At 39.9% G+C, this 13062-nt stretch overlaps 1 protein-coding gene across 1 annotated transcript; it reads right to left on the reverse strand.

Annotated features, from left to right (window-relative positions):
- Window positions 1-3358: 3358 nt before the first annotated feature.
- On the reverse strand, window positions 3359-8375 carry gpr20 (G protein-coupled receptor 20). The gene is made up of 7 exons (XM_049584166.1): window positions 8368-8375; window positions 5667-5961; window positions 5274-5540; window positions 4948-5192; window positions 4643-4727; window positions 4213-4338; window positions 3359-4025 (listed from the first exon to the last, which is right to left on the reverse strand). Exons 1-7 carry the CDS (start codon window positions 8373-8375, stop codon window positions 3840-3842), a joined length of 1212 nt encoding a protein of 403 aa, XP_049440123.1. The 3' UTR covers window positions 3359-3839.
- Between the last annotated feature and the right edge of the window lie 4687 nt (window positions 8376-13062).

The following is a 13062-nucleotide window of genomic DNA, read 5'->3' on the forward strand; positions in this document are numbered from 1 at the left end:
CAGTCACTTCCCTTAAATTTGTTGGCATTGAAAAAGTACAGCCCAATCCAAGAGGGGGAAATATGATCAACCAACTTTTAAGAAGGGAAGCATTTTGGATCCATGAATTGAATACACTTGAGCCACATGGACTTAATGAAACATAGGATTTGATTCCTTTACTGTGATATAAATCTTAACATATCTCCCTCCACAGGTAATTTGGATCCATAAGGAGAGATGAGCCACCAGGTCCCTTGTTCACTTCCCTGTCACGCCCTCTTTTCCATCCAACAGTGTAGAGGGACAGAAGTAGGACCTGCAGTCTGCCTCTCTTTATAAAATCTTGGTCTCAGTCATCTACATAATGGGATGAGGTTAAATCACACATTGTTCTTGTAACTCTTGTATTCTTTATGAATCTTGCTTTGTTTTTTGATCTATGTAAATTATATTTTGAAAAATGTTTTTGAAGAATGTGAAGGAAAAAAATATTGAAAAACAAAAGTGAAATAATTGTGATATTTAATCATGTGACTTAGCACACCTTTGAGTGAACAAACCTGAAGAAGCCACGGGCGAAATGCATTGTTCCCTCTTAATAAAATCATTGTAATTCAGTTCAGTGTGCAGTGGTTTATGCTGATGATTTCAACCTGGAAGAACTGTTTGCAGAACCAGAGAGCTGGTCTTTTTACATTATACATTTCTGACTCATTCACCAGATCTTCATCCATTAATGTGAGACAAGGAAAATAAAAGGTGTCTATTTTATTTACACTGTACATGTAGTAGCCCAACTGGGATCAAGTGTTGAACATTTGCAATAGCTATAAACTCTCCATGCAGCACAGCAGTTATCAATCACTCAGTATTGGAACTATGTTAAATTACATTGTCCCTGTCAAATAGATAAATACATTTAAATCTAAATTTAAAAAGATCATAAAAAGCAAAGCATTTGACTTGCTCGAACGCACCTTTATTTCCCCCATAATTTCTCCAATGATACATTTAATGTGACATTTTCCCTGCAGAGAGAGGTTCTGACTATTGTTGATGTGTTTACATAACAGCACATATTATCAAACTGTTGTTTTAATAAAACAAAAATGATTTACAGCCCAAACATTCACACTGTAGCTGCTTTTAGTCATCCAGGCAGTCTGCATTGAAATTTGGACTCTTAATGGTCTTTGAAAGGGAGTGCAATGCTGCCCTCTGCTGCACAAAAGTGGTTATCATTCCCAAATATTTTCTTGAAGTGGATCTTCTGGAGTGGCAACCATGTAATCCAGGCAAAAATAAAAATATATCAGTACCACTAGCCTTCTATGTCCAGGTATAGTCTGTTTAACATTTTGTTCCAACTGTTTATGGCTGAATTCCCGCCTGTTTGCACTCAACAAGGAAGTACAGTAAGAAGCTGATCCAAGTCCGAGTTCCACTCTGATGAAAGGGATGCAAAGGTTCCAGGTAGGTATCAGGGTGGTCATCAATATCTTCTTTTATTAATACAGGCTCCTCCATCCTGGCCAGTTTTATGATATTCTGCATAACAGAAGCCACAACTATCACTGTTGCTCCTTTTGCAGCTGCAACTGTGCTCACTGCCAGCCAGAGGGTTTATTTAGGGATTGTATGCAGTATGAAAATTTAAGATAGTGTTGCAACAGTGGTTTTTTGTTATGTTACCAAAAACTTTTTCATTCATCTTCTAACTGCTTCATCCTCTTGAGGGTCGCGGGGGGGGGGGGGGGCTGGAGCCTATCCCAGCTGACAGTGGGTGAGTGGCAGGGTACACCCTGGACAGGTCACCAGACTATCACAGGGCTGACACATAGAGACAAACAACCATTCACGCTCACATTCACACCTATGGACAATTTAGAGTTATCAATTAACCTAGTCCCCAGTCTGCATGTCTTTGGACTGTGGGAGGAAGCCGGAGTGCCCGGAGAGAACCCACGCTGACACGGGGAGAACATGCAAACTCCGCACAGAAGGGCTCCCACGCCCGGGATCGAACCGGCAACCCTCTTGCTGTGAGGCGAGAGTGCTAACCACCACACCACCGTACCGCCCCAAAAACTTTTTCAATTTCTAAAAATGATTTGACTTTGGGAAGTGTATTTGGACACTTGAGGGGGGAACTTGTGGTAAAAATTTATACATGTTATTCTTGTGGTCTAAGACAGCCTAAAAATATAAGTAAACCCACCAAAATCCCCAAACTAGAGTGCTGAAACTCAAATATTTGATGTCACAGGGGGATGTTCTAAGTATACGGGCACATTTTCTGTTTCAGATCTGATAACACTACAATAGAATAAAGCTCATTTGGGTATAAAAAGAAAACCAACATTATGTAGGTAAATAAAATCAGGTTCCTATTCACTGTCAATGAAGCAACATCACAAGTTGGAGATTTACTTCACTGTTTCTAACTTTGAAAGATACCTCCTGCTCACAAATATTGATTCCTTGGCCATATATATAACATAATGGAATTCTTAATTTAGGTGGTGTTCCCCTTTAAAGTTAAAATACATAAGATTGGAATGTGGACAATGTAAATTGCTTCAAATATGATTTTGTTTTTTACATTAGACTTGCTATTGTGTCACTCATAAGATTCAAGTAATAATTATACACGTAAGTCAGCTTTGTATCTTGCTGTTGTTTGAATTTGGCAGCTAAGATTGTCTAACAGTTGAAAAGTCATACTCTAAGTCTCAAGTCAAGGGAGGTTTCTTGGCATGATGATAATAAAATAAAATATGTTGCAGACTGATTTGTCCCTTGTCAGTGTTGTAATCAATTCAAGTAGTTGATAAAAGTTTTTAGGTTTCTGGACCAGATCTGTTGCTGTATTTTACTTTTATGTGAACAGGTATTATTATTATAATCAATTACAGTATGACTGTCGAAACTTTTTGGAATGGAGGGCAGATTAGATAACTTAAACATTACCTGGGGGCCAGCTGCCTCTAGCATCATGGTAATAAAAAAACAACAACATACATGTTGTTTATTTATTTTCTGTAACTGCTTATCCTGTTGTGGGTCGTGGGGATGCTGGAGCCTATCCCAGCTGACACTGGGAGAGAGGCGGAGTACACCCTGGACAGGTCACCAGACTATCACAGGGCTGACACATAGAGACAGACAACTATTGATGCTACGGCCAATTGAGAGCCAGTTAACCTGCATGTCTTTGGATTGTGGGAGGAAGCCGGAGTACCCAGAGAAAACCCACGCTGACACGGGGAGAGCATGGCATGACCCTCCACCCCAGGGTTTGAACCAAGGACCCTCTTGCTGTGAGGCGACAACCATGCTGCCCACGTACAAGTCAGACAAACACAAATTGCTCGTCTTTCAGTTAAAAAGTATTCAACTTTCCACTGCTGTCAACTTTCCCCTTCTTTGCTGTGGCCATCTGCAACATAGCAAGGAAATGTCTATTGCTAGGTAACCATTTGATTGCTTTTTTACTGTCTGTTTATGAAAACACATTAGTTCCGTGTGCGTACTACTTGGTGCATGTCTAAAGACTGTGTGATAGCCCTGTCATTGTGAGGTGAACAGAAAAAAATGCAGTGAATTTGCTTGAGTTATCAATGTCCTGTGGCAGACCACATATAGTATATTTTGAGAGATGTGCTGCAGGATGTTTAAAATCAGTCCACGGGCCACAGTTGGGCCGGACTTTGGACATGCCTGCATTACAGCTTTGTCACTGGGCTTGTTATCACTGGTCAGCATGTTGCAGAATCCAGAAATATCAGCCACCTTTCCATGGGCGACTGTGACATCGCAGTAACTTTCTGTTATCTTCACTCCATGTGAAAGGGGATCTACAGTGTGTGGTTCTTCCCCTGACTGTCTCTCTGCAGTGAATTGGAGATCTTGGTCATCATGATCGTATTATTAGTGATGGCGTTTGCCGTCCCTCCTGAGGCCTTGGAGCTGTGCTGCATGCTGATGATGTCACCACTAGTCTGCTCTGGCTCTGCACGCCGGAAAATATTTCTCATGGTGGCCTGAGGGCGAAAAGGGCAGTAAATTATTCAGTGAATGGATGAGTAAATAGGCGAATAAATGAGTGATGGATGGACAAATTGTGGCCAGAGGGAAGGATGGATGGATAGATAGACAGGTGGCAGAGAGGAAGGATGTTAGGATGAATGAGGTGAAGTAAGGTAAGGAAGCAAAGTACTCCAGTCATACCTGGAAATTATTTGTAACAAAGCAGTAGACAACTGGATCCATACAGCTATTCAAACTGCTGAGAGTGACAGTCAAGTGGTAGGCTATCACATGATGAGGCATGTCAGGGTGGAAGTACACCACCACCTGCAACACAGGAAGACAACACAACCATGAGACTGCAGTGCACACCACGTTGCTACATTTGATGCCTGTATGTCGCCTATAGGAAGATGGGTATAGTAAGAGAAGGCAGACATCTCTACAGCTGATATCTGATGACACTCTGCAACTCACACCAAAACAATCTAGATAGACAAATAGCTCTATAGGTAAGAGGAAACATATGTATTTTGGTTTTTGGGGTGAACTGTCCCTTTAAGGTGTAAAAAAAAAAAAAAATGCAATGATGATATTTTAAAACAACTTGTCACACCTGTCTCTAACTCACCTGTCTGATGTGAAAGGGTGTGAAGCAGACAGTGAAGATGATCAGCACTGTGGTCAGCAGCTGGACAGCCCTCCTCCTCCTCTCCCTGAGGAAAGACAGTAAAAACCACCACTGTGACATCCCATAAGCTGTAAGCCTCCTCTGCTTTCAGCGCAAATGGGAGTCATTTTCTCTCAGTGCTTTTATTGGTATTGTATGTTCTTGGATGCGTAAACATTGTCATTTTTAAGTCTTACAACCAGAAACATCATGATATTCTATACTTCCTAACTTGTGTCTATGTATGGTGGCAACATTAGTTATACCTGCTCTGCTGCATCAGGCGGCGGTCGGCTAGTGCCCACATAATCCGCATTGTGAAGACCACAATGATGATGAGGGGAAGAAAGAACTCAGTGATGGTAAGAAAGAGGAGCTTTGAGAGGCAGCAGCCCGGGTGCTGGAAAGCAGTGGACAGGAAGGAGTAGGTGACCACAATGGCAAACAGCCAGACAGAAACACACACACATTTGGCCACACTGGAATTCCTCCATCGCCGAGAGGCTTCAACCTGCAAGGACAAATGAAAAACATGCAGTTTTAAGTTCCTGCGCCCATCTAATTCTGTCACCAAACTGCAGGCGAAACCCACCTGCACGATGGCGAGGTAGCGGTCGACACATATGCAGGTCAGGAACAAGATGCTGCAGTACATGTTGACAAAGTAGCTGAAGATGTGCAGGTAGGAGCAGGTGAGACAAGCTCCTCCACTGTAGTAGAGCAGGATGCGAGTGGGCAGAGAGAGATTCACCAAGAGGTCTGTCACCGCCAAGTTGATGGTGTAGATCACCGAGGTGGTCTTTTGCTTGGTGCGGAAACAGAAAACGTAAAGTGCGACTGTGTTGAGCACCATACCCACCTGTGAGAGAGGAGAGGAGAACTGGGTGGTTTGTACAGAGTTGCATGGTCAGTTTGGGTTTTAAAACTCATATAAGAACGTAAGAACATGAACTCAAACCGTAAGGGCTCCAAGAAAAGTGCCTACCAGGAATATGAGAGAGTTTATGACCATCAGTGCAATCCAAAGGCCGTAAAAGTCATTGTAGAGCCCCTCGTCTAAATGAGCCAGCCTTTGTAGATATGCCTCCATGCCGCTTCTGTTACTGGGACTGGCTATTACAGACTGGATGGGAGATGAAGTATTGATAGAAAGCCAGGACTCAGTGCTGTTGAAGTCCATCATAATGGTGATGATGATGTTGATGGTGATGGTGATGATGCACGTAGGTGATGATGGTGAGGATGATGATGATGATGATGATCCAGAGTTGGGGTGGAAACTGTCAGACAAAACCACACAGTGTTGTGATGCAGTTAACATTTACTTTAAATTTTAGTGTGGGCACAAACTATAAGATTTTGTTAAAAGTCTGATCATTTCTATTCCCATTAACAGCTGTTCAGGGGCTGCAAGCTTTCCCAGCATGCATTAGATGGCAGAGACAAACACATACACACTTACAGTACTGTGGGAATAATGTAAAGCCTATGAGAACACAGAGCTAACATGCAGAGCAGGGCAAGATTCAACCTGTTGTTCTGAGGTGATTGTTCCCACCGCCATTCAGTTAATGAGTTGCTTTATGATAATTTTGACCACATCAGTGCAATTAGAGACTTCTGTTTTACTGTTAAATATGTGTATATATTTAATTGCCATTTAAAAAAAATCCATCTGACTCACTCTTAGTCATGTTTATCTGGTTAGCTAGTTCTACTACTACAACTACAACAACAACATCAACTACTACTACGGACCCCAGGAAGATTAGCTTTTGTATGCTGCAAAAGCTAATGGGGATCCAATAAACAATAAACAATACTACTACTACTGATAATAATAATAATAATAATAATAATGATAACAATATATTTCATTTATGGGTGCCATTCAAGACACTCAAGGTCACCTTACAGGCAAAAACAGATAAAATAACAACAGAACAATAAAGTCAATGAGATATAGTAACACATACATAACATAACATAACATAAATAAATTATCAGCAAAACCAGTTTACAGTGAATAAAATACAGTGTAAATGGTGGATGTGTCTGGACGAACCTGAGTCAAACTGAATAGGCTTATCTACTTAAAAACTACTATTAGTGTGTTCCTCAGAGCCAAGCAATGAGGCTCTTTTAATGGTTACTGGTGATGATCAAAAATGAACAAGCAAATCTTTTTGAATGACTCTTCTTTGTGTCCAGTATGTACTGGGTCAGCCTTGAATGTCTAAATGCTCATGAATCCTCAACTTTTCCCATACATTGTTATTGTTAGGGGTGTGACGATCCATCGATCTGGATTGATATATGATTCAGTGATTAATGAAAATAAAAAAACATTGATCTTTATCAGCATCTTTAAGATATGCTTTTATTTTGAAAGTCTGTGCCACTGTCAAACAGCAACAGGCAGATAATGAAAAGCAGCCAAGAGAAGGACTATGAGGATAAAGCTCTTTACTCGGTAATAAATCAACAGTGTGGAAATAGTTTTCAATTTTGGAGAAAATATGGATCAACAGACAATGAACATGTCATATTTCAACAATACCGTCATGAGATATAACATGACATAATGTTAACCTTACCTGTCTGGTCAGGTGACTCACTCTGCTAGCTTCTCACTAGAGCAACATTAGCTGCTGTTTCAACAATGTTCGGCTGAAAATACGTTAATGGAGGCTGAAATTCAACTCTACTGATCTGTCGGGAGACACAGTGACTTAAACTAATGATGAGTAACAAGAAGTATAAATAATACCTGTAATTTAAAATGAAAAGGTTTCTTCCGGTAAGGTCTTTCAGGCTGAAAGCCACAAAGGGTAACTTATCTCATGTGCTCTTTTAATTGTGTTGGTGCAGTCAATTTAAAGTAAACTTAACTGCATTTAAGTGGTTACAATTACTTACATTGTTTATGTGTTATTGTAGAAACAAAAGGGGTGGCAGCTTCTTCTGTAACAGATGGTGTTAAATGATAATATAATATCGCCTCATATCGATCGCAGGCCCCTGAATAGCATCGAATCGAAATTGTATTGTGAAAAAAAGAATATTGTATCATGATTAAACTAGTGACTTCGTACAGCTTTTGTTATCATCGGCCACTGCTCACACTTCCTGCTATGGTTAATGAACAAGAAGTGATTAATTTCCACTGGAATTTAGACCAATGGTGCATTCACATGCTCCTCAGATGGTTCTTGTCCCAACTTTTGTGGGTCCATAAGCTTTGAGTTGTAATGTGAAAACAATATGGATGCTTCAAAAAAGATGCGTTATATTTTATTGTTCAGAGCATTACAACACACTGATAATGAAGAGCAAATGAAGCAGGGGCTCCGGGGCTGAAAAATGAGGCCAACATGGACTTGCCAAAAGCTGCAGTCCTTTGAATGGCCGTTTGAAGCTAGCTCCAGAAGTCAGTCAATCCCCATAGAACCCCATGTTACAATTACCAACTTTACAGCAGTAGTTTGGGTCTTCATAGATAATTTCACCCTTCATGTCAACTGTACGGGGGTGAATTTTTATATAAGTCACGTATTTACATTTCATTAAGGCTTAAAGTTACACATAATTAGGGGCAGGCTGCTTTGAGTGACAGGCTGTCTACGGATAGTGTCCTTGGCTTAGTCAGATCCACCCCTCACTGCTCCACGGCACCAGCCTCTCACCTGAACATGTTCACTTCTGGCTCCAAAAAACCAAGATGGCAATGACCAAAATGCTAAACTCAAAGTGACGTCATGGTATTTACATCCATTACTTTTATAGTCTACGGGTAAACCATGAAATATGGTTGGAAACAAATTTTCTAAGTTTATTCCGACACCACATGAATGCAGCACAAGGCTACGGAGGTAACTGGGGTGTCTGCTGCTTGCCCCTCAGAGACAACAGATTGTTGATCATTTACATTTCTGTAACATGGTATTGAGCATACATAGCCTACCTTCATACAAATGGGATGCTAAATTAATTAGCTAAACAATGTTAAACAATGTTGTTGTTAATAAATAACAATAAGTCAAAACAAAACTTTAATGTAGTACCTTTCATACAAGAAATGCAGCACCAAGTGCTTTACAATAAGGGCATTATAGGCACTGAGTGCTTCACATAAAAATAGACATAAATATCACTGACTTATTTAGATTATTTATTTATAACCAACTGTATTTATTTATGCCTACAGCAATGTTTTGATTAAGAATTGGAAAATGTAGATTTTAACTCTTTCTGGCACGGATCTTTTCCGTCAGATCATCTAAATAGCTCCAAGCAGATCAGATCTGAACCACAAAGAGTCATTTTGTGTCTGTGTAAATCAATGCTGATCTGTATGGCCTGTTTGTGTTTATTTACCTCCAACAATGATGGCGAATTCTTCTTGTAATTGGGATAAACAGAACTGTATATGTGTGTATGTGTGAGAACGGGATGATAGTTCCTGCCCGGATATTTACAGTTTTAAGTTCTAGGTCATTTCATTTGATTAATAAGTCTATAGGTTTACATTCATCTAGTGGGTGCAGCACTGAGACCTTCTTAACCACAGTAATACATTGATGGGAGAAAAGGCAGCAGATGAAACATCCACTGAGGATCCTAAAATAACTCCTAAGTGGATAAAGGTTTTGTCACTGTGACAAACTGCAACATGTCATCTTCAGGTTTGCTGTCATCTTCAGGTCCTGCTGTTATGAGACTTGATAAAATTAGACACCTTTCCGTATGGTGCTCTCAGCTGTGAGGAGGAAAATATGCAAATATGAGCTAGAATCTACGAGCTGTGAATATTATAGACAGCAGAGGGCAGTCAGTGACTGTGCCTCATATACTGTATCTCAGTGGGATATAATGTGAGATCCACAGACATTTAGAGTCAAAAAACAAACAAACTAAGAAAAAAACAACTGTGGTCACATGAGATTAAACATCATATTTTCCATGGTGCGTCCCAGTGAGTGTCATCCTAAATATTGTCTGGAGGCTGGAATGCTACCCTTCCCTTCCATGACAAATGTAGTTTAATTGCGCATGTGAGGCCCAGACTGGATAGGTTTGTGTTGTGTATGCTCGTGGCTCACAACTAATCTCTCACAGCAAAATAATCATCAGGCTGATGAAAAATGTAGTCTGTTCAGCCTAATGAGAATAACATGCTCAGCTGAGGGTGAGGCATGAATAATGTGATTCATCTGCATTAACAAGATCAGTCCAGCAATAGAGCATTAAGACCACTGAAGGAAATAAATGGGTGTTTTCACAGCGACATCCCCTGATATTGTTCAACTTACTGGGAGCTAGTTCATCATCGTTAACAGCGCTAACGAGTGTTATGAGCGTTGCTCTGAGGAAATTGCCAGTTAAACCACTTAATTTCATCTGTTGAGAAACAAATGACAGTGACAAGTAAGGCATTCCAGTGGTTTTCAATTATGTGCTGTTAAAGCTGGTCTTCGGAAAGATGAATGTCTAGCCCTGAATTATTCTGACCTAATTATCTAAACTAAAGCACCCAGCATGGTTGGGTGTGGTTAGAAATGTGCTCTGTGGCCACAGCAAACAGTGATGTCACGGTGTGCTAGGGTTCACCTTTACATTACTGCAGCAAGGTACAAAATCAAACCACTGTAGGGCAGCAGAAAACAAGATTTTCAGGGGGTGTTAAAGGCAACCTACTATGCTCATGTTCAGGTCTCTACTTGTATTTTAGGTCTCTACTAGAACATGCTAACATGCTTTAATGTTCAAAAACACATTATTTTCCTTACACTGTTTGTGTTGCAGCACCTGTAGCCTATTTAGCTTCAGTCTGAGACACTCTGTTTTAGGCCTTGATTACACGGATAACAATACAAATAAAAACGGATTTTTATTTATTCCGTATAAAAAAAATCCGGGTTCACACAATCAGTTTTGAAAACGATATCCCTGCTGCAATTAACATGCCAGGCCAGTAGGTGGCGATATGCCATTTGTCAAACACCATAGAACAACGTTCTGCGCATGCACAGTGATTTGTTTTTCTCTTGGTGCTAGTGATAAAAACAAGGATAAACTACATTTTAACCTTATGTAGCATAGTTAGCTGCTGTGCACTTACTAATATTGAGCACAGCAGACGTCTTTGTTCGCCGATGTAGCAGTGATGTTGATGCAGCAGTGCTAAGTTCATTTCTAAACTCTAAGTAACTCCCAAAAGTGCTAACAAAACGTAAACAACCTGGCATATATCCGCCATTGTTGTTGTGGTTACCGGGCGCCTAATGGGCCTGCGCAAACTGGGTTGCAACGTCATCGTTTTCCAAAATCTCTGTCTATCCTGTTTACACGTCTCCACAGAAACTGATATTTTTAAAAACTTTCACTTTGGAAGCTGTTTTGGAAAATCTCCATTTTCGTCGAGAAAAACGCCGGTTACATGTAAATGATAGGTGCAAACGCAAAGATAAATACCTGTTTTCAGAAATATACGGAACCGTATAAACAGGCCCTTAGTGCCTGTCTCTTTAAGCCCACCACCAGAAAAAGCCTAGTCTACTAATCACAAACAAATCGCAAAACATTTATTAAATTGAAAACAGTCGTGTGTTAAACACCCTCTGTGCGTTCCGATACCCATACTGCCATGCTATTTAGTGTGCCAGAAAAAGATTTAGTGTGTCCCATTACATAGTATGTCAAATGCAGTATGCCAAAAATACCAGGATGTTCTACTACATCCGGTCCAATTTTTCATGCTTTTGGTTATTCTGACCCACAATCCTCTGCGCGGTAGACGATACATCACATTTACTAAGCCACAATCAGATAACAGCTGATTGACAGCTGTCAGAACACACAATGGTAGATGACTGCACATTCAGGTGACTGATGACCAGTCAATTAGTAATAAAAGGAATATTAATTGTTTAATTAAATAAAACAATCATAAATATAACCAATAAAGAGAAGAAGCAGAAAAATATATAGCCTATGTAATTGTACTATTGTGAATATAATATGTTAGAATCTACAATATATGCAGTTATAACTTTGCAACATCAGAGCTTTACAGGTTGATCTCTTGTCTCTGGCAAGCTCGGTGAGCAGCACTTTTTTTGTGTCCATGGTAACTGATATATGAGTAAGAGGATCAAAGTGAAATATTAACAAAAAATGTAAGTACAATGAGTAAAGATCGACTAGACATTTATTGATATACATGTCACTGCTGATTTGGTAACACTTCTGACACACCCACCAAACCAGAGAAAATGTACCTCAAGCCAGTTCTACACAGCAACACAGAAACATGGCGTTCAACCTGGAGACCGTAGCAAAACGGTGCACAAAGTTTTGAGATTGAACGTGACCCTGACATTATGTTGCTACATGAATACATGGGGTCGTCTAGTGATACTTTCAAATGTGAAAAAAACCCATTTAAAGCCTAAACCCAAATCTTTACAACCAGACATGTTCCAGCAGGAATATGATCTTAAAATGAGAAGAAATTAACAACATCAGCAACCAAGATTACATGTTTCACTCACATTATCATATAACTACATGCAGCAGTGTTCTTGTAGCTACTGGAATGACTTTAACAGAGTATAGCTGCAATTTCTACGATGTTTAATCACCAGTAAAAGTTTCTAAATCAAAATCTTCACAACTGGACATGTTCCAGCAGGAATATCATCTGTAATCATGAGAAATTACAGCTATCAACACACCCAGGCACTCTTTGGCATCTAAAAGTGACACACCAGGCAACGTCATTATCTGACACTCTGAGCAACAGCCATAGCATAAAAAGCGAGAAAGTTAGAGTAGGAAGGGCGGGTGGAAGGTGTAGTGAACAGGTCAAACAAACACAGGAAATACACAAAGGAGACTGCTGTTTGTATCCCATGTGAAACCAAATGGTGTGGTACGTCGTGATGTATGTGACGTTACGTTAATAAGACATAGTTATTTCAACCTAAACCATGATCTTTTTTCTAAACCTAACCATGTACTTTAGTAGCCTGTGCCTAAGGAAGTAAACCTAAAAAAGAAGGAAACCATGTTTGAAGTTTATTTTGAAACAAGACTGTATGCATGTAACAATTGGAAACTGTATATTTTCTGTAAGACAGAAGTTTATTGTGAAGACCCAATGCTGTAATTAGCAGACCATGACACACCATCCCAAAGGTGACGCTGATCAAGCACCCGTATTTGACAAGTTGGGAGTCGTCTAGAAAGAAAAAAAACTTTGGAAACACAGTATTCAGAGCAGTCTGAAGGGGTTTGTGCTGCAGAGATAATTTTCACAGACATTTAGCTCATTATTGGACACTTCGGTTATTTTTAACATGAACATCTGACATCTTAAC

This window comes from Epinephelus fuscoguttatus, linkage group LG8 (assembly GCF_011397635.1).
Source record: "Epinephelus fuscoguttatus linkage group LG8, E.fuscoguttatus.final_Chr_v1".
NCBI classification, from domain to species: Eukaryota; Metazoa; Chordata; class Actinopteri; order Perciformes; family Serranidae; genus Epinephelus; species Epinephelus fuscoguttatus.